The sequence below is a fragment of the Corvus cornix genome, chromosome 3 (genome assembly GCF_000738735.6).
Source record: "Corvus cornix cornix isolate S_Up_H32 chromosome 3, ASM73873v5, whole genome shotgun sequence".
NCBI lineage: Eukaryota > Metazoa > Chordata > Aves > Passeriformes > Corvidae > Corvus > Corvus cornix.
This window is the reverse complement of record NC_047056.1, coordinates 49036810-49063540: the sequence shown is the minus strand read 5'-3', so window position 1 is coordinate 49063540 and position 26731 is coordinate 49036810. Positions and strand designations below refer to the sequence as shown.

Here is a 26731-nt window from a genome sequence, read left to right as displayed (position 1 = left end):
AGTGTTAAGAAACAAATAAATTGGACAAGTTTGAGCTCTTCAAAGGTGTTTGCTACTTTCCTCCTAGCTACTGGGCCTATTCCCTCTTCAGCCACATCGGTTTCCTCTGTTTACCAGCTCCACAACCAACTGAAGTTTTAAGGTTTAGGAAGTTACTTCATCTGCCTCCCAGCTCCAGCAGTTAGTGAATTGTTCTTCTCTTATGGCCTGTTTCTGCTCCAGACTGATGCAAACAGAAAGAATAAGACTAGGTTTTCTTTTTTCCTTTTTTTTTTTTAAACTAGCCTTTTTTTTTAACTGACTCTTAGAAACTGAAAAACTGTCCCATCCTCAGCTGAAGAAGATAGCCAGGATCTGGGATTGCCAAAAGGAGCCTGAAGCTCTGCAGTATAAATTCTATCACTGCTATTGTCTGTGCATTTTTTTTCCTCAACACTAAGTGGCCAAGATGCTGTAGCTGCTGTTTGGCTAGACAAGAAAGGGGTGAGAAAAATACAATAAAATCTAAGAATTAGTTAAATCATCTTGATTTTTATCTTTTGAAGATCCTTTCCTCTACTTCCACCTCCTTTGAGAAGAAAAAAAAGTGTGCCCAGACTGTCTGAAGCACACTGACAAAGCTCGACAGTTGCTCCAAATAAAGGGCAAAACAATTTACACCATGCAGTAAGAGCTACTCTTGAGTGTTTCTGAGCAAAGGTTGTGTTTTTCTCAATCAGAAGTGTAGTCAGACTGAATTTTCAAATTTCATTTATTTCTAATTTATTAATGGTTCTTCTGACAGGAAACATGGAAAAGTAGGGTCATAATTTAAATGAATTCTTTTTCTTTGAAGATTATTTGGAGCTTTAATCCAAGCCAGCCATTGAGTGCAAAAACAGATTGTAGAAACCAGCTGGAATGAACAGAAGAATTTGATTCCATTTCTTCTGTAACCTATCACAGAATTTTAAAATATTTCTTGGATAAACTCAGCATTTAAGATGTTTTCAGGAAAGATTAATCTTTCAATTAAATGATAATGTACACAGCTACAGAGTTCATCAATCAAAATTATTGGCAGAAACATTAAAATTTTTAGCTGAGCATTTTAACAATTAAAATTGTCCAATCAAAGAAACATGTTAAGAAAGCACTTGAGAAATAGTAACTCTACTGCTGACAGGCCTCTTAACTCAGTGCCTTACTGTGAGTGTAGGTACAAGCAGCATCTTCCTTCCCAGTGCCTGTATCTGGAAAAATTTTCTTGATCCCTTTCAGCAACAATTTTTTCTGTTGTTACAGTCATCCTGGTTCATCCATTTATACTTCAGGGCTTGACACCTACCTTAGGAAAATGGAATCAGTGAAGGAAAAGTACATGGAAGCAGACATGGTTATCCAGGAAGAAAATGTGATTATTGTTAAGGTCAAATTGTCCTTCTGGCTGCTGCTCTCGTTTTAAGCTATCTCACATGGCCAGTTGTGACTTGTGGTAACTTCCAGTCTCAGTTCAGAGTAATTGTGCTTCTGTCCCCAACCACCTGAAGCATGACATAGTTTTTTAGCATAAGATGTGGATTTCTGAAATACTATTTCATTCTTCATGCAATTGTAGAATAGTTTGGTTTGGAAGGGGCTTTAAAAGATCATCTAGACCAACCCCCCCTTGCAATGAGCAGGGTCATTATCAGCTGGATCAGGTTGCTCAGGGCCCTGTCCAATCTGGCCTTGAATGTTTCCAGGGATAGAACATCTACCACCTCTCTGGGAAACTTGTTCTAGTGTCTTGCTACCCTAATTGTAAAAAATTTCTTTCTTAATACCTAGTCTAAACTAGCCTTCTTTTATTTTAAAACCATTACTACACGTCCCCTTGAGTACTGAAAAGCCACAGTAAGGTCTCTCTGTAGACTTCAGGCTGAACAACCCCAACTCTCTTAGCCTTTCTTCAGAGGAATGGAACATCTCTCCTATGATGAGTTTTTTGGCCTTCCTCTGAGTCTGCTCTAACAGCTCCTTGTCTTTTCTGTGCTGGGGACCCCAGAGCTGGACTCAATACTCCAGGTGGAGTCTCACAAGAGCAGAGTGTGCAGAATCACCTCCCTCAATCTGCTGGCCATGCTGCTTCTAATGCTGCCCAGGGTACAGTTGACTTTCTGGGCTGCAAGTGCACCTCGTCAGCACATGTCCAGCTTTTCATCTACCAGCACCCCCAAGTCCTTCTCCACAGGGCTGCTCTCAGTCCCTTCATCCCCCAGCCTGAATTGATATGGAGGTTACCCTAACCCAGGTGCAGCACCTTGCACTTGAACTTGTTGAACCCCACAAGGTTCCCAGGGGCCCACTTCTCGAGCTTGTCCAGGTGTGGGTGGTATCCTGTCCTCCAGGTGTGTCAGCTGCAGCACTCGGCTTACTGTCACTTGCAGACCTGCTGAGGGGGCACTTGATCCCTTCTTCTGTGTAATTAATGAAGATATTAAATAACACTGGTCCCAATATGGACCCTTGGGGGACATCACTTGTCACTGATGTCCATTGGGACTCTGAGCTGTTGACTACTACCCTCTGGATGTGGCCATCCAACTCATCTAACAGTCCACCCATCGAATATGTTTCTCTTGAATTTAGAGAGGAGGGTACTGTGGGGTACTGTGTCCAAAGCCTTACAGAAGTCCAGAGAGATGACGTCCATAGCCACTGCCTTGTCCACTAATGTAGTCACTCTGTCATAAAAGGGTCACTAGGTTTGTCAGGCATGACTTTTTGCTGGTGATGCTGTGCTGCCTCAAATCACCTTCCTGTCCACCATGTGCCATAAAAAGCCATAAAGTTTCATTTATTTGGCCTTATTTTCCTCATTTGTATGGTTATGAATCAAGATTAGATGAAGGTAAACCCTTGTAAATGGGACAGTGGCCATTTGTAACCATAACAATAATACAGAAAGTAAAAGCTTGAGCTGCAGCATTACTGAAGGAAAGGAGGTGTACATGGAAATGGAATGAGATGGTGTCTTTTGTTGGTGTTGCAGATCTCTTCAAGGAGGTGGCAGGCCCTACAGAAATGTGTGACCAGAGGCAGCTGGGCCTTCTGCTTCACGATGCTATCCAGATCCCACGGCAGCTTGGGGAAGTGGCAGCCTTCGGTGGCAGCAACATTGAACCCAGTGTGCGCAGCTGCTTCCAACAGGTAAGATAAAGACCTTCATGTGAAGAACAAAACAAAACCAAACCCTCTCTGAAGTCTACAGGTTCACTTCTACTTGATGATGTAAATAGAAGAGAGGAATATAAAAACATCCACTGAGTTTTGAACGGAAATCAATATGCTCCTGCAACTAAGTATGGGAAATTAATGTGAAAATGCTGATGTAAAAGATGGTTTACAGTTTAGGATAGGATAAAACAAATTATGTTTAGCCAAAAGAATTTATAAATCTTCATGATTCTGACAGTGTTTGCTGCTCTAAAAGCTTTTTGTAGCAGCCAATTATCCTGCTTTGCATTGTTCAAAGCATTTTTGTTAAAAAATTTTGTAGCAGCCAATTATCCTGCTTTGCATTGTTCAAAGCAACCTGATACTGTGAGAACAACGTGCTTTTCCATGCTGGAACAAGACATGATCTCAGCAGAACAAGCAAATTATGTTGGTAGTAATTTTTGACCTTGTGCACCAGGAAATTATTTAGCATTACGTTACTGACAAAAGACCTTGCAGTTGTGTGAAACTTCAAGCGTAGTCATTTTTATATTGCGACAGATCAGAACATGGAATAAAACTCTTGCAGCCTGCTGTGCAGCTCCACACTACATGCAGGGGGTTAATGAGGCTGCAAGGAGTGGCTGTCTGTTTAAAGAAGATGAGAATTAAAACCAGGATGTTGTAATGGAACACAATTAGCTCTGACTTTTTCAAGGATGCCTAAGGCTCCAACTGTTAGCTAGTGATAGCTATACTGCTTCAGTGCATTATTTTTGTGAAAGCAGCTGATTTGAGCATTGTCAGAAGTTGTATTTGGATTAAAAATACACCATGGCTTATACAAAATTACTAACTTGAATATTTCTGATTTCATTGAGTTGAACTTTAAAGATTTTAGTGAACTTTGAGAGTATTTTCTTTTGCCATTCTTTCATAGAGATTTCTACATTTTCGTCCAGTGCTTTGAAACATTAGATTCATTTCTGGATTCAGGCAGTTAGAATTGGAAGAGTGTTTGTCCAGGTCATGAATAGTTTGGTAGATACTTATGGAAGCTGGTTTGACTGATTAACCATGTAAAGCTTCCCCCGATGTTTTGACATTGCTGCTTCAGACAATAAGGGATGGTGCTTGACATACCTGTCACTGGCCTTGAGTGGTTTGAGTCATACTGAAATAAATCATTCATTTGTTAGTCGCAGACTTTCTGTGTGACAGAGGAATGATCTTTATGGCCCTCAAGGATCTGCCCCATCTCCCATGCTGTTCAATTATGGGTGGGGGGTACCAGCAAGGTAGTGTTTAAATACTTGATGTGTTATTACAATTATATTTATAATGAGGCTGCATCCCTCATCTCACATGAATAGTTCAAGTTCAGTCCTTGGTCATTAGGAGAGCACAGAGAAAATGTGCAGCTGCATGTCAGTTATCTTAGCCCAGTGAAAACAAATATTTTGTTAGTGAGGGAGAAACACTCTTCTTTTTTTTTTCATGCTTCTCCCTCTTACTGCCAGAAATGAACTTGGACCATGAATAGGTTGACACCTAGCATTGCTTTCCATCATGTGTTACCATTTAAGAATAACTTTCATTTTAAGCTTTATTTTATTGCCTCTACTGAGGTCAGAAATGTGACCTCTGTTGTTATTGCTGACAAAGTTGATGAATATAATACCTTTACAGCTAGGCTCCTGTGGTGGTTACAGCTTAAAGAGGATATGGAAGTGTGTTTGTTTGCTTCTTAAAACAATCATGTTAATATATTAGCTCTGCTATGTTCTTGAAGTGATTGCCTATAAATGGCAGATTCCTTTCTTGTTCTTTATTTGCCTGTTTATTTGTTTGTTGTGTGTGTGTGTTATATTTAATGTGCTAACTAGAAAAAGCACTGTGGGCTTAGAACACAATAAAAAAATGACAAGTCTTGGGGCAATCAGTACACACCTGCAAGCAATACTGACTTTTAGCATTTTGTCATCAATCTTAACTCAGAAGACAGCCATGTCTTCAGTATGTCCGAACTGCAGAATGTGCTTCCCTTTCATGCTCATACTTATTTTTCAAGTCCTTTCAGTTGAAAGATGGCTATACTATGCACTCTGTTACTTCTTTACTATGTCCTCCATCTTTGTTACTATCTGTCTTCTCTATCACAGCTGTTTAGCCTTCTGAAGTGTTACTGACTTGTTTTCTTTATTTCCATTTTAAATGAGGTTAGTTCTTGTATCCTGTAAGTGGTTTTGGATTAACCTGTCAGGGAAAGAATTCATGCAGGCTGTTGGGATTTTTTTTTCCATAGAATTCTAAGGAAAATCTACTTGTGGGTGTCTGTTGTTTTGTTGTTTTGTTTTTTTTTTAATTTTGATGTGGGTTTTTTCTCTCCACAGAACCACAATAAGCCAGAAATAACTGTAAAGCAATTTATAGACTGGATGCGCTTAGAACCACAGTCTATGGTGTGGCTACCAGTTCTACATCGTGTGGCAGCTGCAGAAACAGCAAAACATCAGGCCAAGTGCAACATCTGTAAAGAGTGTCCAATTGTTGGATTTAGGTAAGAGGAGAGGTGTTAGGTGCAATGTTTCTCTGAAAATATCCACATTTTTAAGTCTTCTAACAAGTGAAGTTCCTGCTGTCTGTTTTTCCACTGTTTTCCTTCTTTAACATGGGATCTGTGTGGTGAGGCCACAGTGTGGCCTGAGCCAGTGCAATTCTGGCTCATGCAGTGCTGCTGTTAGACACCCAGTGGTCCTGTGGGTGATAGAGGTATAGGGTAGGCTGTCATCAGGTGGTTTTGGATTGGTGGATCCAAGAGACAGCAGATGAAGTAGAAATGCAGCCCATGTGTTCTGTAAGCATAAGATCAAAAGGAGGTGATCAGTAAGAAGAAATGTGGACTGTCTGTCTGCTCTCCTGCATAAGGCTTGGGAAACTAACTTATGCCAGGCGGTATAAAACACCCTTCAACATCAGTCTTCCCCTGCTTAAACCAAACACTGATATGTTGCTGTGATGAGACTTACAAAGTCCCTGTCTATGTCCCTGAACATAATCTAACTTTTGTCTTTTCAAAGAAAGATGTGAATTCTAAAAGCAAAGATTACATGGGGAATATTCTCCATGTTAATCTCCTAAACTGTAGTTGGTACCCTTCAGTAAGTAGTTATGACTAACATGCATTTGTGCATTGATTGCTCCTGTGTATAAAGCAACCCCCACCCCCAAAATCTACAGTAGAGGCTAGAGCTAGAGTTAAGCATAACTGGCTTTTTCCTCTACTGTGGCCATGGAGTCTGATGTATTATCTAGGAAAAATATAAAGCAGTCTATCATGTAAGTGCTTCTAAGATTTTTCTTTAGATATCTAGGCAGAGGAGTAATTTTTGTTCACTGTGCTCTCTGTTCTCCATCTTTCTATTATTTTAGAGGATAATAATATGAATCCTGAGGTCAGATTCATCTTGCCTAGTTGTAGGAATGCTGGCTTTAGTCAATCTTACAGGATTGAGCTAGCAACCCTCTTTTTATTTTTTTTTATTATAAATATAGGTATTTCAGTATTTGCAAAAGTAATAAATCTGATCAAACTTTGTTGCCTGTCTTAAGAGGAGATGAAATTCTCTTAAGTGTTCTTCTCTTTATTATTGTTTGAGGAAGCATAGGGTAACAAAGCTCTAGCTCAGCTATGTTATAGTTGTCTAAGTTGTACTATGTGTAGGAGGGCAGAGAGATAGAAAAAAAGACAAAGACCTATTTAGAATGGGTCATTCTAAATAACTTCTACTATGAAGTTAGAGATCTGCAACAACAAAACATCTTGCATCCCAGCAGAAGGTAAATGTGGCCATTTAATACACAGGCTCTGAGAAAAGATTATAAAGAAGTTGGATCAGCATCTTTTAAAGTGAACCTTTACATTTATAGACACATATTCTCTTGCAAAACAAAACATAAAACTCAACAGGGGAAAAGTGTAGATGGGTACTGAAAACTGCTCTCAGGAAGCAATTTAATTTAAACTTGTAACTATTCAGTAGCTATTCAATTTGGTTCAGTTAGCTCAGTTTAGTTGCATACAAATGATATTACCTCATCCAGTCAGAACAGCCATAGCATAGAAACAGTGGGTGGAATCTGGAATTGAATTGTTGCTTTAGTCTAAATAAATCACGCTGCTGGTGATTACATTTAGTACAAGGGATACTGTAGAAGTTTGTTACCCTATTTATACATACACTCTCTTAAAAAAAAGACCAAAATTAAACAAATCATTGTGTATTTTTAACTGAGTTTTAAATTATTCTTACAATTCACAAATTCTCGAGAATTTAATTTTCTGAGATGTGTGTAGGATTTCTGAGCATCAAAATGATTTACAAACATTAAATATAACTGTTCAGTATAAAAACAAAAATAAACCAGTCTGGTTTATGAAAGGTTTTTTGAGATATCATCTGAATAGTAAATAGAGGAAAAGAAAAACTAAAGCAATATAGCTTAAAGTCAATAAAAACTTAAAAATTATAAATTCTTCCCAGTTCATCTATGAAGTTGATGCCTGTAGGATTTTCTGCATCAAAGCGACTTGGGCAGCAGGGGATTGACAATGGCTCTATATTGATATGGAGACATAAACTTTTAAATACTCAGTGAGGTATGTAGTGTAGGAAGGTTCTGGGAAGTGGGCTAAGAGGGCTGCAAGTTTCCTGTGTCCCCTGAAGCTGCTGCAGTGGTGCTGGTGTCCCTGGGCCTGCAGCTGTGATGAGCGTTGGCTGTGCCACATCCTGGTTGTGCACACCCACACACTTCAAAATTCTCTCTGAGCTAATCCCAACAAACTCACTGTGTCCTTGTGTTGCTGCTGCTGAAAAGCAGGTGACACCATTTCAGAGAGTAATTTTCTTTGTGAGGCTTAATTAGAAGTAAACTTAGGAAACTCTAATGACTTGGTTTAATGTCCCCACAGGTACCGGAGCTTAAAACATTTCAACTACGATGTCTGTCAGAGCTGTTTCTTTTCTGGCCGTACAGCAAAGGGGCATAAATTGCATTATCCAATGGTGGAGTACTGTATACCTGTGAGTACCAATTTACTCAGTGTTTCTAATGGATAACAACCCATATTTTAGGTCTAAATTTTTTTTCATAGCCTTTGTTACCTAGCCAGGATTTCTTTTTCATTTGTTTAATATGGCTTGTCAGGAACTTTGCAGGGTTTGCTGATTTTTTGTGGGTACCATTTGGATTCTGTAGAAATGGGTAGCAGTACCCACCTCTGAGAGAACTTAAACTTCACTTCTGATTGGTAAAATAAAGCTTGAATATTAAATGTATCCGCTGTTCTTGTATACTTACATATATACACACACTGTAAGGGTAAGAACATATCAGAGAAAAAGGACTCACTTTACTATTGCTATACCATGGTAAAGAATATTTAATATTCTAGTAATGCACATTCATATTTTTAGGGGGGTGCGATCTTTGGTTTTGGGTCCAGCATTTTGGTTGCTTCTTTAAAGTGTGATTAGAAATAAGTTGTGTTTCATTCTGCTGTGTAATTACTGTTTACTGGGATATATAAAAGTTGGTGTGTTGCTGGAAAAAAATAAATAGAATTGATAGTTTCTAACCAGAAATGGTGTGAGATGTTTACCAGCAGTAGCTAACAAAAAATAATTTTTTAACACAGTATTTTCCTAATGATATTTCAAACACAATTTTCTAAGGAGATTCCTAGGAGTCTGTCTTAAGTGAAGGAGTGGCTGGGTTGCTACATGCAAATACCACTCTCACTTTTTTTTATCAGGTAGTTGTTTACATTCAAGAATTTTAACTCAGAAATAAATTAATAGGATAATTGGTATGTACTCTATACAACAGTTGTGAGACGTCTGTATGCTCAGAAAAATTCAGACCAGAATGTAACTAGAGCTGATTGAATAGAGTTATTTCAATTTTCAATAGTGTTACAAGATTCTATGCGTTCTTATGGTAGCAAAAATTCATTGAGTTATTTGACTCTTTTGCTGTAGTTGTTGGACTTACTACCTGTTTTTTTCCTCTCTCTTTCATCTGGTGTGTCTCCTGTAGCGGAATTCAAATTCTATTAAGTAGTGTTTTTACTTCATTGTTGTCAGAAAAAAACATGAATTATGTTAATGTATTTTCATTAGTTCTGTAACCAAATGTTAGGATTTTATTGATAATTTGACATGTCAGGGTATACTCTGAAGAATATTTTTTAAATAGACTTGGTTTTTTAGCTGGTTTTAATGTTTATTATATTTTTTCATGAGTGTTCTAACCTCAGGATCTGGAGGTCTATGATTAGACATCATTAAAAATTCACTTTTTTTCTCCTTATAAACCTCATCTTCAGCGGAACAGAAATGTTCTTTGGTACTGCCTGTAATATGCAGAAAATTCAGAAATTGAGGTGTAAGGAGTGTTGAAATACATAATGCTGGTCTGCAGGATAAGATATCCTTCCTGTTGAGTTAGTCAAATACAGATTGCATTTGGTATGGGGTATTGTACCTTCCCTAGAAGAGGATGGTATATTTCTGATGAATTCCAGGTTTTGTCTGAAGCAGCAGATTTGATATCTAAGAGGAATTTTCACTTCTTGTTAAACAAGTCCACGTTATGTAACTGTGAGCCATCTCATTTCCCAGTGAAGGCTGACAAACTGAAAAATATATTCTGGAAATGGCTGGAATCCTCTCTGTCCCTGGGAATAGGGATGGCTCATATTATAATGAAGATTTCTGTTACTGCTGCAGAAAGTATGTCGTTTTAAAGCAATATTAGGTGTAAAATAAGGTAACATAGGGCAAAAGTCCCTTCTTTCCATGACATATAGGAGGAATGAGATGAATCTACTTTGGCATAATAAGGGGAGTAAAATTACATTCTTGATTAGAGTGAATGAAGGAAGGCCAGTGTGTAAGGGGGAAAAGAAGGAACTCGGGGAAGTTTTAAGGAAAGCAGAATTAAAGAAATGGTGTATAATTTAGGTGATGCATAAAATTAGAGGTCCAGCATTGACCCCTGTTAATTTGGAAGCTGAGTATGAGAGCTGAAATTTTACTTGGGTCCTGATGTGAGTACACTCTGCTACCTCCTCTTCTGTAAAAAGAAATGACCCATTATATGAACAGACCTACATGCCTGTTAGACTTCCATAATCACTACCCACATACAATCTGTTTTAACAAGTCTTACCTGGTCTAGGTCTGGAATAAAGAATTGATTTCACAAAAAGAATCCTGTATTATTTATTCTTTCTATTTGTAATAATACACTATGGTTGGTATACTAACTTGTTGCTAAACCTCTCTGCATATTGAACTCATTAAATGCAATACAGTAGTCAAGAATTGCAAAATTTTTTGCAGTTAGTAGAATAACTTATATATTTAAATGGAATAATGCCTGCAAAATAGCATAGACCTGAGTCTGTGAAATAAAATAAAAGTACCAAAGGCCACTGAATTGTTCCTTAGAATCCATTATATTACGGTACAAATAGCCTGAGCAGGAAGAGTGCATTTACTCTACGTTTTCAACTAAATTCAAAGGCTGTTGATGTTAAAATGTTGCTTTTTTGGCCAGTGTTGAAAAGCAGAGTACAAATGCATGTACTCATCAAACTGCATGAATAAAATCCAGCTTCACTTTTTTACTGCTAACGCATATTAATACATTTTTATCAAGAATACTAGCAATAAATAGGTAAAAAAAATGCTTCCATTACTTTAGCTGACATTTAGAACTGGAGCTTAGTCACAGATGGAGGAAGACCATTTAATTGTCTTCAGGTGAGCAGTTCAGTGTAGGGTATAAAGGGATTTCTCAGAAGCATAGTAAGTTCTTCTTACATTTAAAATAATTTGGAGAATGGGTTAAGGAATATGTTCTCCATTTTAATGAGTTTTGTGATATTTGCATTAGGTAAGAATTGCTTCATAATTACAGATTAGGACCATTTACTCCACATAGCTCTATGTATTTACTGCATTCTAATCTGTAATGCCATTTTGCATTTGTCCCAGCTCTTGCAATTTAGTTTTCTTGATGCTGAAAATGAAAAAGAAAAAAACAAAAACCCAAAAAAAAACCCAACCAAAAAAACCCAAACAAACAAGATTATAATGACTTCAGTTATGTCTTTTCTTTCATCCAGAATTTAAAGATGTGTTTGAGAAGCATCTGAAAACATAATTCTCTCTCAAGTAGTAGAAATGCAGTTATTCTAATTTATTTTTCACCTTTACACAGTCTTTCTCTGAAAAGATGAAGAAGTAAGATTTTTAATGTAGAATTTTACACAGATGTGTAAAAATATTGTTAGATTTTCCTAGTATCTAATTTGGGAATAGTCCTACGTAACTACCTACATGGTTTATTTTTAGATTTTTTTTCAATGGAAATCCTCTCAATAGTGGCACTTGTGTTACATTAATGTGGGTTTCTGTACCAATGGATCCTTTGAATTTCACACGGAAATATTTACTGCATCTATTTTCTTCCTCCGAACTGTTTCCACTTTGCAAATCGTATATTCCACAGCAAGGAATATAAAAAGAAGCTTTTCTGGAGTAATGCACAAATATCAAATCACAGTTCTGAAAATTTTCCCATTGCAAGTAGTCTTATTTTCTTGCCTTAATGAAAATTTTTGTAGTTCTGTGCAACTCACCTGGCACAGCTCCGTATTTTAGGGAAGTAATTTTTGGTAGCCTTTCTATACAAAACAATGCTAACTAAGGATAGCCCCTTCCTCTTCCAGATGACCAGAATTTTATTTCCCTACAGGAGCTCAGAACATGATAGTCAAGACATCAGAAATTATTGGCTGAATGATAGTTCATCCTAGAGTGAATTTTTTTTCCAGGCACAGTAAAGCTTATCTGAAATAGCGCCTGTTAAGACTTCTCCTGTGAGTAAGTCATCTGAAAACTTAATTCCTACCGACATTCAGAGAAGACAGATACATTCCTGAACATTAAGCAGCCTCGGTCTTTTATAAGCAACAAACTGACACAACTAAGTCAGCAGTTTCATCCTGACATGCTTAGCAGTGTACCAGGCATGATGCTTCACTGTTAACAAAATGGGATTGTTCTGTGGGGAAGATGAAAGAAAGTAGCAAGAATGGTTGAATCTGGCTATTTCACATGCAGAACATCACTTGCAGCTGTGGAATTCAGAGATTACCATTCACCTTGAGAAGAATAGCTAATTTGTTAGTTACTCTTGAAATTACAGCTTGACGTCATTGGAGTAAACTGAAAACCACAAAATTTATAGTTGATCTCTCCTCTTGGTGAGAAATTGCTAAGAAATTGCCCATATTAGAAAGTGGTCACAGAAGGGTAATCTTCTCAAAGCTACCCAGTGCAGACATCACTGATGTGAGAGTGACAGTGTAATACAGTTAGTATACCTTCAAGAACCTAATTAAAGAATAAACTGAAAGTCTTTTAAACAACGTAGATGTTATTTTATACTATAAATTTTGCATTTCTGAGCAGAGATTATTATACAAATAATGTGTCATTTTATACAAAACATATTTTCTTGGAATTTCCTTGATAATATTGAGTGTCTGTGTACATTTGTTACCAGCTTCCTCATAACCCATGAATGTCTGGCTGGGCTTAATGAAAGCATACATTAGTGAGGTTCACATCTCTTCTGGGAATCAGTTTCTCTGTGTATATTAAAACAGCTAATTGGTTTTGTGTTAGATATAATAAATGTAATTAAGAGAATGATGACTTAGGTGCAGACTAGTCCTTTTACATGGGTAGGTGCAGTGAAAGGAATAAGAATGTGGGCTTCTATTATTACTCCTTCTTTGAAAAAAAGAATAGTGAGAAATAAAATAAAAAATATATATGTATTATAAGTATTCTATATGATTTATTCATGTTTTATATCTTTATTGTAATTTTTATATAGCATGTTATTTAATGTAGAGCTCTACAGTTAGTTTATTTCAATCTTGGTATTACTTTTTACCAATGAAGACTTGTTCTATTTCCAGTATTCTGAAAGCATACACCAATTATTTTGTATATGTGTGAAAAACGTATTTCACCATACTTGGGGGTGTTTTTCACTATTTTCCAGGAAATCCTGATTTCTTAAATTTTTATTGGATTACAAGTAATTGTATGTTAGTTTGTTGCTTATAATTCTCTGTATGCCTGTCTGGTGTATTGAAGAGTGCTGATGCCAGTTTGTCGATTGTTACGGATTGTAGCTACTGACAGCTTGAGACTTTGCGCTACCAATGTTTTTTTAGTTATTTGTGTGTGCAGCCATGGATATTAAGTGTTTCTTCCTGAACTTTGTCTTGCTCTAAGAACTGAGATTTTAAATTGAGTTTGAAAGCATGGTCTTTAGACTGAATTTTCAGTGAAGGAAAGTATTTTTTCTTTGCTTTTGAAGTAGTTCTGTAACAATGGTGCTATTTGTACTATTGATTTGTGTGGAAATAGTCAAGATGTCATGACGTAGGGAAGTGTACAAGGTACCTGCTAGTTTTAATTTAGAAGATAGATTCTACACAACAGTCCCTGGCTATTCTTTTTTTTAAAGGAAAACATTGTAGTACATCCCCTTGGCATGATTTTGGATTGTATTTTGTGGTTATATGCCCAAAAGAAAAAAAAAAAATAGAAGACATTTTTCGGAGTTGCATCTTAATTGCATGTAAATTAAAATTGTTTTTTCAAATCTGCTCAAATTTCATTGGTTAGTATTTGCAGTGCTCAGTCAGTACAGTCATATTAGTCTTCTTTCCAAGAATCAGGCTGTCATACCGAATAAAGAACACACCAGAGGAGAAGTTTGGCAGCTCAGTAGACATTTATTTCTACAATGTATGGGTATTAACATTTTCATTTCTTGGCCTTGAGGCAGAGTTCCATTTGCTGGAGTTACTCTTCATGAGAGTAAGCAGCCTTTTGCATTGCCTCATGTTCCTTCTTTGGATGGTGCAGCGGGTGGAGAGATGCTTTTTGAGAATGATTTTGTGAAGCCTTCCTGGATTCACTTATATTAAAATTCAGGGGTTCAAATACCTCTTGGTCACAAACTTGCTCTGTTTGTTGTCTACTTTTTAAAGCCACATACGAGAAACTCTTACCAACACCAGTTTGATTATTTACTGTTTTTATTGCTTGCCTGATGTGCATTACAAAGTTTGTAACTGCATATATTATATATGCATTAAAATATGGAGATGGATATGGAAGTATTTTTATGTTTTGACAGCAGAGAATAGTTTGCCTGACCTGCTCCTATACCTCTTTGTAGTACATCAGGAAAGAGATTACAAAACTCAAGTCTTCCTCTCTATTTCCACACGGTTGTCCATCCGCTTTGGCATCCTTTGACGCCAACAGGTTTCTCCCAAAGCAGAGGGTACAGGAATGCAATTTCTAGTTTGTTACAGAGGCTGGATTGGAAGTCTGTAAAAGCTGTTGCAAATCTTCAGGTAATTCTGGAGGTGAATGGCCACATTTTCTTCACTGCAGCTGAAAGAAAAAAAGCTCAATAGTACCGTCTGGAAGGAGATGCTCTGTTGAAGTAGTCAGCACAGTCTGAGCACATACACTTTAAAGGCAGACTGTATATTATTGTTTCTTCCTGCAGATCTCTTTATTGCCATTTTTGCCTTGTGTTTTATGCCTGTATGTATCCCTGCTTTTGTAGCTGAAGTTCGCTGAATAGTACTACCAAAGCAGTGCTGCCGTTGTTGCTGTGATTATCACCAGTTAAAATTATTTTTACAAGCAGTTGAATAAATTTTAATTTTGTTCTCAGGATAGGGTCGTGGGCAGGGAGGGAGCAGAGAGCAATTTTGGAAGAGGCTGCATCAGTCAGGACCAGTAAAAACGCTGCTGGGAGGGTTGGAAGATGTTGATTGTAACTTGTAAATTTAGATTTGTAGAATCTTGTGGCTTATCTATGTCCTAATCTTACTCTTTGGTAGTAAGGAGACCACTGAATCAGTCTCAGTTTGTTACTTCTGGCACTAATTGTTCTTATCAGGTCTGCCTGTGCTTTTGAACAGTGGCTGTACGCATCATCTGTGTGTTTGTTTGACTCTGGAGTATTACAGGTAGTGGCAGAATCCCATAGGGAGATATTTGGTAACTAGAGAAAATGCTTGTGAAAATCTCAGCCATTGCAGCAGAGAATGGTTTAGCACATACCAATTCCATCTTGTGATTTCTGTTGTAGGTCTAAAAAGGGAGGCAGTGAGTATTTTGTCAAACTTTGTGAATATAGAAGGCTGTATCTTACCAACTGATTTGCCTTTTTTAGTTCTTCTGAAAAATTAATTTTTTGTGGTTTTTAAGGCTGGTTATAAATGTTTCACTTAAGACTTGAACCTGTGTCAATTTTTCTCTAATTTATAAGGTAATTGATAAATGCATTTATTGCTGGGAATTTGAAGCCTTGTTATTATTTTTCAGTAGAAGAGAATTTTTAGGTCCATTAGCATTATTATTGTACTGTATCTCAGAAGACTAAAAAGGCAATTTTAGCATCATTGAAATTTTAAAGTTCTTCCTCGTATTCTTTTTCAGGATGGTACCAGCAGTATAAGTCAATAATATTGATATTAAATCAGTACTATTTAGTAATGTTGAATTTTATTTCTTTTTTCTATTTAAGACAACATCTGGGGAAGATGTACGGGACTTCACAAAGGTGCTGAAGAATAAATTCCGGTCAAAGAAGTATTTTGCAAAGCATCCCCGACTTGGCTACTTACCTGTGCAAACAGTATTGGAGGGTGACAACCTGGAGACGTAAGCTTGATTTATAGAGCAATTGCTCCTGGAGTCACTGGCCTATTCTATCAGAAACAAAAAGCTGAAACTCAAAAGATAGCCAACAGCAGTTGCAGACACTTGTGCTATATTATTTTGTATTGTTTCACATTATTTGCAGATCTTCTCTATTATTTTTAAAGTAACATATTTTATGCTTAGATTTTCATCAGCATTTCATTATAAAGCCATGGACTTTACAACGTCCATGGTAATGGACAAAGCAGGTAATGTTGGCAGGGTTTTAGAGAGAATGCTTTTGAGGAGACTGGGTTTTTGGAACTGCACTGCATATTTGATTATGTCAAAATTCCTGGAATTAGAAATCTCTGAGTTAATTAGGGTCCTACAGGCTTCAGAAATAATCATGGCCTAATCAGAGAGAGCACTCTCAGTGTCTCCACGGTATTATTTATGGCGCTGACAGAAATGCTCCACTTTATTTACTCACTTGGCCGTTGTCAGCAAAAGACACTCTTACAAGAGCAAAATTAAGACGTGTTGACAGGGTGCTAGAATTAGTTTCATGGACTGACTGTCCCTCACATCCTGGAGTCTGTGGCACTACTGCACTGTCTGAACACAGTGCCACTTAGCAGCAGCCCATGCGAGGCTTCAGCAAAGATGCTCTGCATTCACACAGCAGCTCAGTGCCAGTGCCCATGGTCTGAGGGCTTTCATGACTGGAGGGCTGTGGCTTTCATTTGCAATAAGTAAACAGAACATCCTCATTAGCAGTTTTAAGATACAGGAGGAAGTAATCTGAAAACTGCCTGATTGATAGCCTGGCTTCTAAGGAAGCAGTGCACATTCAAATGTTAAAATGTTACCCACCAGGCAGTCTTCAGCTGCCACCAACACAGGAAAGCAAAGCTGCTTTAATGTGACGAAAGTTTGCCAATGCTGCCAGAAACTGGAATGTCAAAACTGTAATCACAGGTCAGGATAAAATTCTGTCGGTCCAGTCGTGTGAAAAATATGCAGATAAATTGTCAGTACCATGCTGAGAAAACTCTTGATATTGGCTCTCCGCCCTGCAGGTGGCAAACTCAGTAATACATTCCTTTTAAAAAAAAATTAAAGAGAATAAAAAATCCTTTATAGTTATTCAAGTGTGAGAATGTAATACAATATGTATTTACCTCATTATTTTTATGTGTAAGGAAAATAAGCATTGATAACTGTGACTTTTGGTGGGGTTTTTTTATTGGTGGGGTTTTTGCACCCCACTTTTTTTCTAATACATTTTATTAGTTACTTTAAAATGAAAGTTCCAGTGCTTGAGCAGAATTTTAATGGCATTGATTATGGTTTATAAACTGCAGTTCAGTCAATAACACTGACTTGAGTTTTTCTTTAAATTGATTTTTATTTAACAAAATTAAGTATGTAAGCCAATCTTCTGTCTCTCCATGACATGTGGCAGTGTTGCTGTCTCTTTTCTACATCAGTTGTTACTGGTTCAGGGTGGATTGCTGTTTAAAACATTTTGTGTTTCTCCAGCTTTCTCTTGCTTTAATGGTACTAAATTTTTTGTTTCATAGTTTCATTCTTTCTCTCTCTCTCTTTTTTCTTTTTTTTTGGCTTCCTTACAGTCCTATCACTCTCATCAGTATGTGGCCAGAGCAATATGAGTGAGTATGCAGAACCCCTTTATCTGGAAAGCCTCATTTGCCAGTTGTTTTCTTTTAGCTCAGTTGCAGCTAATCTGATGTCCCTGAACTATAGGGCATGACTGACCCAAAGCAATAACTCCCTCAGGAATATTGTGCATGTATTTATTTGTCATCAGTCTAACTTGATTTAAAAATAATGTTGTCTGTATAATGAATTGCTTTGGACACCACTAATTTTTTTATTATTATTTTTAAACTAGTCCTTCCCAGTCTCCACAGCTGTTTCATGATGACACACACTCCAGGATAGAACAGTATGCTACTAGGTAAGAGAAACACAGTTTCTCACTAGTCCATTGCATTTTGTGGTTGATTCCTGCAGGTTTTAATACACACAGCTGATTGGAAATTATTTATTAAAAATATGTAATTCTCTGTACTTAAAAGTAAGTTGAATGTTTTCAAATCATTAACTTCTGATTACGGTCATATTAAATGTAAAATACATGTGTTAAATCTATCATCTCTCATACAGAATGGAAACTGCTGCAAAATTGCATTATTTCTAAAATGTGCCATTATTGCTTTGTTTCTTCATTTTTAACCTTTGAAATAAGCTGAACTTGTTGCATATCCAGGTTTTCCCAGTAGGATGTTAGATCCACGGTTTTGTTTTCTTCTGTGATAGGCTGACACTCTGCATTACTATTGGCTTTTAGCAGGCCAGATTGTAACGATGGATGTTTTATGTTCTGGATTCTGTGGGATCACCCTAGTCGTGTCGTGATAAAATGTCTGTTATGCCAAGTCCATCTCAATGTTCCTGTGTTTTGTTGAACTCTCTTCTGTGCATTCAGAGCTGGTAATCACAGCATCATTAAAGTTGGAAAAGACCTCTAAAATCATGAAGCCCAACAGTTAACTCAGCATGTCTGTGTTCACCACTAAACTATGTCCATATGCCACTCCCACATGCCTTTTGAACACTTCCAGGTGGTTCCAACTCTTCTTTGGACAATCTATTCCAATACCAGACCACCTTTTCACAGAAGAAACTTTTTGTAATATCTAACCTAAACCTCCCCTGATGCAACTTAAGGCCATTTCCTCTCATTCTGAGTTAAGGGCATGATGATGGTGAAACGTTAACCAGAGATACCCTCTCAAAAATAAGTACCATGGGAGCTGACTAGGTTTTTCTTCAGGTGTTTTTATTGTTGTATCTGATCTCCACAACTGAAAATCATTGTTAACTTTTTCAGTCTTTTGAATAAAAATTCAGACTGGATGTTTAAGTTAACTGCAGTCTTATTTATGGGCACCTTAAAAATCTTCTGAGCAGTTTTTTAAATGCCTAGGATATGCTGCACGTGCTCTTTGCAGCAAGAGAAAATAGGGCAGGAAATAATGCTGAAGGGCTAGCTGCAGTCAGCCAAATTTTTTGTCCCCAGCAGCAAATATTTTCATCCTTCATTAGTAGTATAGCACAATGACATACAAAGTCATTATAGAGCTTTTCAGTTATTTGAAACATGTCATTTGCATAAATCAACCAACATTTCTTTGAATCTATAACTTAGGCCATGCTGTAATCAATTAAAACCCCTGAACCAGATACATTAAATTTCTCTAGGTGATGGAAGAATTTTCTGTCTACCTATGTCCTTTTTTTAGCCCGTGTTGCCACAATACTGTAGCTTTTTGTGTCCAGATGAAGCTCAGACTCTCGACTCTCATTAAGGATCAGTGGATGTCCTAGGTGTAAGAGCTGTTTTCCCTCTCCTCCCCCTCAGCTCTTATCAGTTCTGCTTGGGATTGGATTAGCTGAAGGTGGACTGTGTACCACTTGGTGATCATTCAGGATACAAACCTAAATCTGTACCTGCTATGTGCAGACATTGCTTAGCAAAATTGAAAACTTAATACTAATTGCTTCATAGGTAATCTAAAACTACTCAGGATTGTTTTTCTTCTAGGAATAAAATCTGAGAACAGAAGACATAATTCTGTGTCTTTCATATAATAAATCTTTTTTATTGTTCTGATCTTTTCAGCTAAGCATCTTTAAAGAAATATTATCAGGGCTTCCTTAATAAGACAGTGCCCAGCAGAAACAGTATATTAGGGCTTAAAGCCTTCACTGTCACTGATTGAAGAACATTCAACTCTCACTTTTCTGTTAACAAAATCCCCTGCCTGGAATTAGGTACCATCTCCTTGTTCTGTTGTGCTGTGTCACCTCTGAGATGCTTCTAATTTCCTTCCTCAGTTTTCAGTTTTTATCCTACTTTGAAGGCTCTTTGCAGCTCTAGGGTCCCTTCCCTCTCACTTTGTGCTCTCTGATTAGGGCCATCTGCTGGTTCCACATATTATCCCAAGCAAATCCTCATTAATGATGGAGATCCTAAATGTGATGATAATGGTGGAATGTGCATTTGTGAGTTGGAATATCTGTTACTCACTAAGGGATTCAGGGCAGACCCTTCTCTCTGAAAAGTAATGGTGGTTGTACTACTTCCCTGTGTGACAAAGGGACTGTGAAGATTAATTTCTAAAACTATGTTTCATCAAAAGATTTAAAGATGCTCAGCTAAATAGCTTTATGAAGGTGACTTGTAAGCATGTTCCTCACTGTGAACTAGATTTGTTTGAGATGCCCCAGAGCAGAGATGATCTGAGTGTCTCTAGTCACTTTGGAGATTCTCTTCCTTTCAGGGGAGGTATTGGAGCACAATGTCCCACCCCAGACATGGTGGGATGAGACAATCAAGAAGACACCCAGTGTGTGCCTTCATTTATTCTTCTACAACCCTCAGGAATAGTAACCAATATACAGAAGGGCAAACTTGCTCCATTCTAAAAGAATTCACCAGGGTTCCCAGATCTTTAGGGCCTTACACACTCCCTTCAAAAGGAAGTTTGAAGATGTCTATAGTAATGCATAATGCACTTGCAAAAATATATGTGAAATTAAGGTATCTTTATAGTAAAGGAAATAGCTGTATTCGGTGCAGTTGAATATATGTGTAGAGCATTGAGTGTTCCTAATTTTTTATGTATGTCTCTCATGTACATAAGGTGTATCTTTCCTGGAAACTTGAATAGATAGAAAATTTCTGCTTTGATTTTAAAGAACTGCATGACCTTGTATATACAGTCTAATAATCTAGACTTTTTAAATTAATTCCTTCCAAAATGAGGAACCGTAGGCAATGACTCGCTGTAATTATACTGCTTTTTGTGCTGTTTTCCAGGACTTGTCTGTCCACAGCGTGGTATTACTTGCCAAGCATAATTTCAGATGTTGCATGTGCTATATTTAAAAAAGATTCATCCTCTTTTGTTAGTCCAGCTTTAGAAAATTCAAAAAGAAAACCATCTGTGAAAACATCTCTTTAACTAATTTTGCCATGAGAGTTGTGGCGATGCTAATGATAATTATACTAGAGTTAGAAAATACACTTTTTTGTTGTTGTTTGGCAAGTAGAATTAATTAATCATAGCACAAGTTTCTCATAAAAGTCCTCTGGATTACAGGGTTTTGTCACAAAATCTAGGAGTTTATTCCTAATCATGTATACAAAGATTGCCATACCAGAGCTGTTTCTAAGTAGAATAAATTTTCACACTGCCTGTGTTTAAGCTGTGCAGCATGTTGTTTGAAAGTCGTGGTCTTTCCCTGCCTTTCAGGCTTGCGCAGATGGAAAGGACCAATGGCTCCTTCCTCATGGACAGCAGCTCCACCACAGGAAGCGTGTAAGTAACTCATTAAGGCTGTTAGGAACTTTGGTTATAGATTCATGGTATAATCTTCATCAGTTCCAACACAGGACTTAGTCCCAGTGAAAGCAGCTAATAAGTGTGAGCTCTAGGATGCCTGCATAAGTTTAATTATTCCGAGCACCAATTGTAGAAACTGGTGATGTTCGCTTGACAACGTGTGGGAGCTCTACATTTGTCAGCCATTCTGCTTCAAAAGTCAGGATATTTCATGTGACTGGTAAAAGGCCACAGATCTGTAGGTTCTACTTTTTATTTCTTTCCTGCTTTTATTGTAGTATAAAAGAAAATAAATCATTTTCTGGGCTTTTGCTAGACCCTAGACAACTTTCTTATTAAAATAAAATATCATCGGTACTTTGAAGATTCTTCAGAGCCAGAACAATGTTGCTACTTCTTGTTTATACTTCAGTTTTCTGGCTGCTGATCCATCTGTTTGTACCTGGAATTGTACTATGTAATAAACATAGTCCTACATTAATTCTACCAGTGCCAGGTTTTTTTTGTTTTTTTTTTTTAAATTATGTGTCACTTTTATTGTAAAAACCTTAATTAAAATGCATTGGTAAACTTGGAAAGCATAGAACCCCTTGAATTGCTGATGAATAAAATACAGTTTTTTTGAATGTAAAAACAAATGTTTTAACCTCACTTTATCATCCCTTCAGTTAATTAAATCAGTGATATAGGATTCTGCCTCTTCCAAATTATTAACAAAAACCATCAGCATTTTTAAAGAGAAAAACCAAAATTGTTCTTGTTCAGCTTTAGTTAGAAAATGCTGTTGGTATCAGTAATACTTTCATTTACTGTTTTGAAATCTAATAATACAATTATTCTATCCATGAGTGTACTTAACATTTTGAGATTTAAAATACATTGCTTGAAAAAAGCATGTGACCCTCTTTAAATGTTGCCTCTTTCCTGATTAATTAACTCTATTTACATACCAAATAAAACTTTTATTCATGTGAACTGTTTTAATGTGTTTCTGTCATTGGCACACTCACCAGTGAGAGAAATGCAGCCAAAATATTCCCTTTTGATTCCCTTCCACAAAAAAAAAAAAAAAAAGAGCAAACACACTGTCATTTGGCAGTAAAGCTGGAAACTTGAAGGCAACTAAATGCTCATACACTTGAGTTGTGTGTTTTGAAATTAATGAGCCTACTCATATCCAAAGACCAAACAACCACCCATCCCAATGATAAAAGGTGGGTGTATGCTTAACTTTTTACTGGCAAATCACCTGTTGATTTTAAAGCAATTTCCCTGCATTCCTTTTCCTTAGAAAAAGAATTAACATGGAAAGCTTGTGTACCAACATGTGATATGTACCTCTGAATTTGGGTCTCAGTCAGGGGACTGTTACACAAATGAAATATGGACAAGAAAGTAACCTTGTACACAATGGCACCTTCTGTTTTATTTGCAGATTACAATGCATGCTTTCATTAAGGTGTAAGTACTGAAGTACTCAAAATTCTGAAGGCCTGTGGTTTGAAGTTTAAAATATTGTAATAGAATCATTTAGGTTGGAAAAGACCTTTAAGATCATGAATCCAACCATAAAGCATACATTTGCCAGGTCGACCACTAAACAATGTTCCCAAGTGCCATATCTACCTCCCTCAAATATGTCCAGTGATGTTGACTCAACCACTGCCCTGGGCTACCTGTTCCAATGCTTGACAGCCCTTTTAGATGAAGAGGTTTTTCCAGAGAACTATCCAGTTTGTATCCCAGTTTGGATCAGAAGTTGCTGAAACATTGGGAATTTAGGATTATAGTTCAAATCTATTTTTATTTTTTAAATGCCATTTAACATAGAAATGGGGATAGTGTAGTCATTCTTATATGGATGGAATTCAAAGGAGCAATTTGAAATGTGAATGCATGTTTTTTCAGCTCAGATATAAACCTCTGAGCCAAACTTCTTTTTCTTTTTATAGTGTTATTGGAAACATTCAGGAAACAATTACTAGTTTGGAAATCAAATTCTTTGCTTCTCATAATTGGATTTATCTTTCATGATCTCATTTTTATTGGTCCTGAAGAGTCCTTCAGTTTACTGTGAATATAGAACAGAGGCAATATTGCACTTGATTTTGAAAGTTACTGCTTTGGTCTTGTCAGGTTCACCAGCTCAGCAACGATACTTTTAACATGCTTCATGTTTCAGAGATTATATGTAAGAAGTCATCTACATTTGAAGAAGAGAACTTCTGCTCTTAGTTAAAAATAATTAGTTTATTTTCAGGAATGCTTTGCAATATGCCATTTGATTAAGAAAGCACTCATCAAAGATAATTCTTGGGTTTTAACTAACCTGTTTTCTTGAATGTCGTTGTGAATTCTGTCTCTCTGACTAAGCTTTTCTAACTCCCTCCCCTTTCCTAAAGATATGTGAATTCCATTAAAAAAATACATTTTCCTTAATCAAAAAAATAGTTGTAGATAGCAAAAATAGGCACAGTCTCTACTGAAGTATGTCCAGCTTCTTTAAAACATTCTAATGCTCTCATGCATGAATTTTGTGGTACAAATACATTGAATAGAAATGTTTTCCCTTCATGTCATCTTCTCTTTAGATTAGAAAGTTCTAAATGTGTAGGCTAGAATGTTGTGATGGATTTTATTTGGCTTTAATTCATGCAAAAACATCTCTCTCTTTAAAACAGACTTACCTAATCACAAATGAAGATGAGCATAAGGAAAAAATTAGGTCTTTACAGCAAAGAATGATAAATAGTGTTCCTGACAGCAGGCTATACCTCACAATTTGATAGTGTAGTAGAATGAAAATAAAAATTGTTAGGGAAATAGGACAAGAGCGTAACTGTCCTATTCCTGTAGTGTAGGAGCTGTCCTATCCAGCCCATACTGAAGTTAATTGCACTGGGCATAACAGACATACTTTCAGAATAAATGCATATGCTTAGTAGCTGTTTTCTGGTTAGTGCCTTTACTACCAGTTATCTTCATGTCTGCAGCATTGTTGATGCTATTTCACACTCATCTTAAGGCAGAGTTGGAACATATCTGAAATTTTATTTGTTAGGGAACTCTGCACTCAGGTCCAGAAGTAGGAACAGGTTCAGAAGTGAAGGCCATTGATACTTTTACCTGCTACTTAATGTGATGTAAGTAAAACTGGAGCCCCAGTGTGTAGTAACTGAATACTGTGACATGATGTAAGTGGTGAAAAGGTATCTTGTCACAGTGAGAAATTTGTTTCATGTGATGGTAAGATTAGGAGAAGAACAAGTAAATTAGACGAAGTATTTTTGAGTACCTTTTTCATCCTTGTTCTAGTATGTCTCGTAGCATCATCTGGTCAAGGTACACTTTATTTGGATTAGAACTCATGATGCTTAATATGAGAGCTACAGCAAAAAATTAATATTGTCAATGAAGTAAGTTCACAAGTAGCCACATCTTCCTTACATCCAATTTAGCAATCAGTTTTCTTAATCAGATAAAATAAAGCACTGGTGAAAAGTGATGGTTAGGAAATCGGAATTTTTTTTTCTACAGCATAGTCCAATAAAAGGGAGGTTATATGCAGCTTTATTTGCCTCTTGCTTCCTCGATGCACAATGCATGTTTTGGAATAGACATGTTGAAAATATATGTCCAGAAAGTGAATAGGATACTTCAAAGGCTGTTTTCCCTGGGCTTCTTTGTTGGGGTGTTCTTTTCCTCTGAGATGTACTTCTTTCAAGTCTGACCTTCTGGGATATCTTGTTTGCTGCTTTTTACTATGGTGAAATGCAGAATAGGAGCTACAGCCTCTGCTGTTGAAGGACTTTGTGTACTTCTAGTTGTTTTGTCAAAGCACACAGGGTATTCAATAAAATAACCACCACGAAAGAGTGAGCAATTAATTTTTACGTGATGCTTTTATTTTGATTGCTGATTGCTATCTCCCACCACTTCTACAGAACAATGTCCTAGGTTCTCAAAACAAAAGTATTTGCCCGGCATAGAACAATGACCTTATGTTGTAGGTCATTTGAAGATCTGTCCTGAGACTCCTGTGCTACTAATGAATCTGTCCTAATTACAGTCATGAGGTTTGTTGGTGCAGGTTCAAGGCTGTGTTTTTTCCAACTAGTAATTTTGCAAGACAGACCAAAGGTAGAACACATGGTAAAAATACACTTTTGCTTCAGAAGACTTCCTTTATCAAGTGCCTGTGAAAAAGCGTGCTGTCAGTTGCAACGTGTGATGCCTGAGAAAAGAGCAATCAATATTTGCAGCCTCTCCAGCAGGCTTTCTGAGACTCTGAACCAGTGGGAGAGGACGGAAATGAAGTTTTTTCTAGACTGAATAACCGTGAGACCAAAATATAAAATTACCTGTATTGTAACTGTGTTGATCTCATCTACTGGATCACAATACAGTCAAAAGTATATAAGCATTCACCATGTAAACTCTTTTTAAAAAAAAAGTATTTATAAGTTTCATTAAAAAATTAGGTTACACCCAATGCAAAATCTTGACAGAATCTCAGATTTAACGAAGTCAAATAAATATAATATATCCATCTTTACAGAGCCCTGTTTTTACAAAGATCCATTTTAGATGACCTAAATTTTGTTTATAAACTAATTCACAATTTTAAATCGTAGACAGCAGCTTTTTGATGCCTAATTAAAATAACCAGACTAAACTAGATCAAGTAAATGTTTCCTGACATCATCATCACCCTTGCACAAAAGAAGGCTGTATGTGTAGTCACACACTATCACTTAAATTCACACGTAAATGGTGTTTTGAAGCCCGGATGATAAAGCTGTGTTCTCTCACCTGCCTGCTTTAACATTGTTTTTGTGTTGGCCGAAGGTGTGACATTGAATTGCCAGCACTCTTGGCTTGCTGTGGCCATTTCAGTCACAGGATACTCTGCACGTTTTGCAGGGCTGTGCCCCGCAGTTTGAAGCCCCCGGAGGGGTTACCTCACTTTGGCAAAAATTTCGCTATAAGGAGTGGGGTATTTTTGTCAGGATGACTAAAGGGTAGAGAAGTACAGTGAGGTTTTAATTATCGCACTGGGACCTGGTCCAAACTCCATTAACTGCACAAGCCTTTGTTTTAGTTTTAAGTAGACATGAAGTATTAATGAAAAATAACAGTGATTATGAATTTCCCTGAGATCACTCAAGTAGTGAAGAAGATAAAGCAGTTAAAGGCTTTTTCTTGTTCTGTAGATAAGAGTGGTGGGGGAAGGGAGCACTGTTCTGTTTCTTTCTGTTTCTTTTTCAGCTAACACTGTTGGATATCACTATT

The 26731-nt window shown here is 36.9% G+C and overlaps 1 protein-coding gene across 6 annotated transcripts in view; it reads left to right on the top strand.

The window, feature by feature from the left end:
* The window catches only part of UTRN (utrophin), a 356530-nt gene that overhangs the window by 313576 nt on the left and 16223 nt on the right, over positions 1-26731 (top strand). For all 6 annotated transcript variants that reach the window (XM_039567915.1, XM_020583681.2, XM_020583682.2 and 3 more), the window contains 7 exons: positions 3014-3171; positions 5574-5740; positions 8153-8264; positions 15886-16022; positions 17639-17677; positions 17920-17985; positions 21350-21415. In XM_039567915.1, the coding sequence (XP_039423849.1) occupies positions 3014-3171; positions 5574-5740; positions 8153-8264; positions 15886-16022; positions 17639-17677; positions 17920-17985; positions 21350-21415 (745 nt within the window). The remainder of the gene's footprint in view (positions 1-3013; positions 3172-5573; positions 5741-8152; positions 8265-15885; positions 16023-17638; positions 17678-17919; positions 17986-21349; positions 21416-26731) is intronic.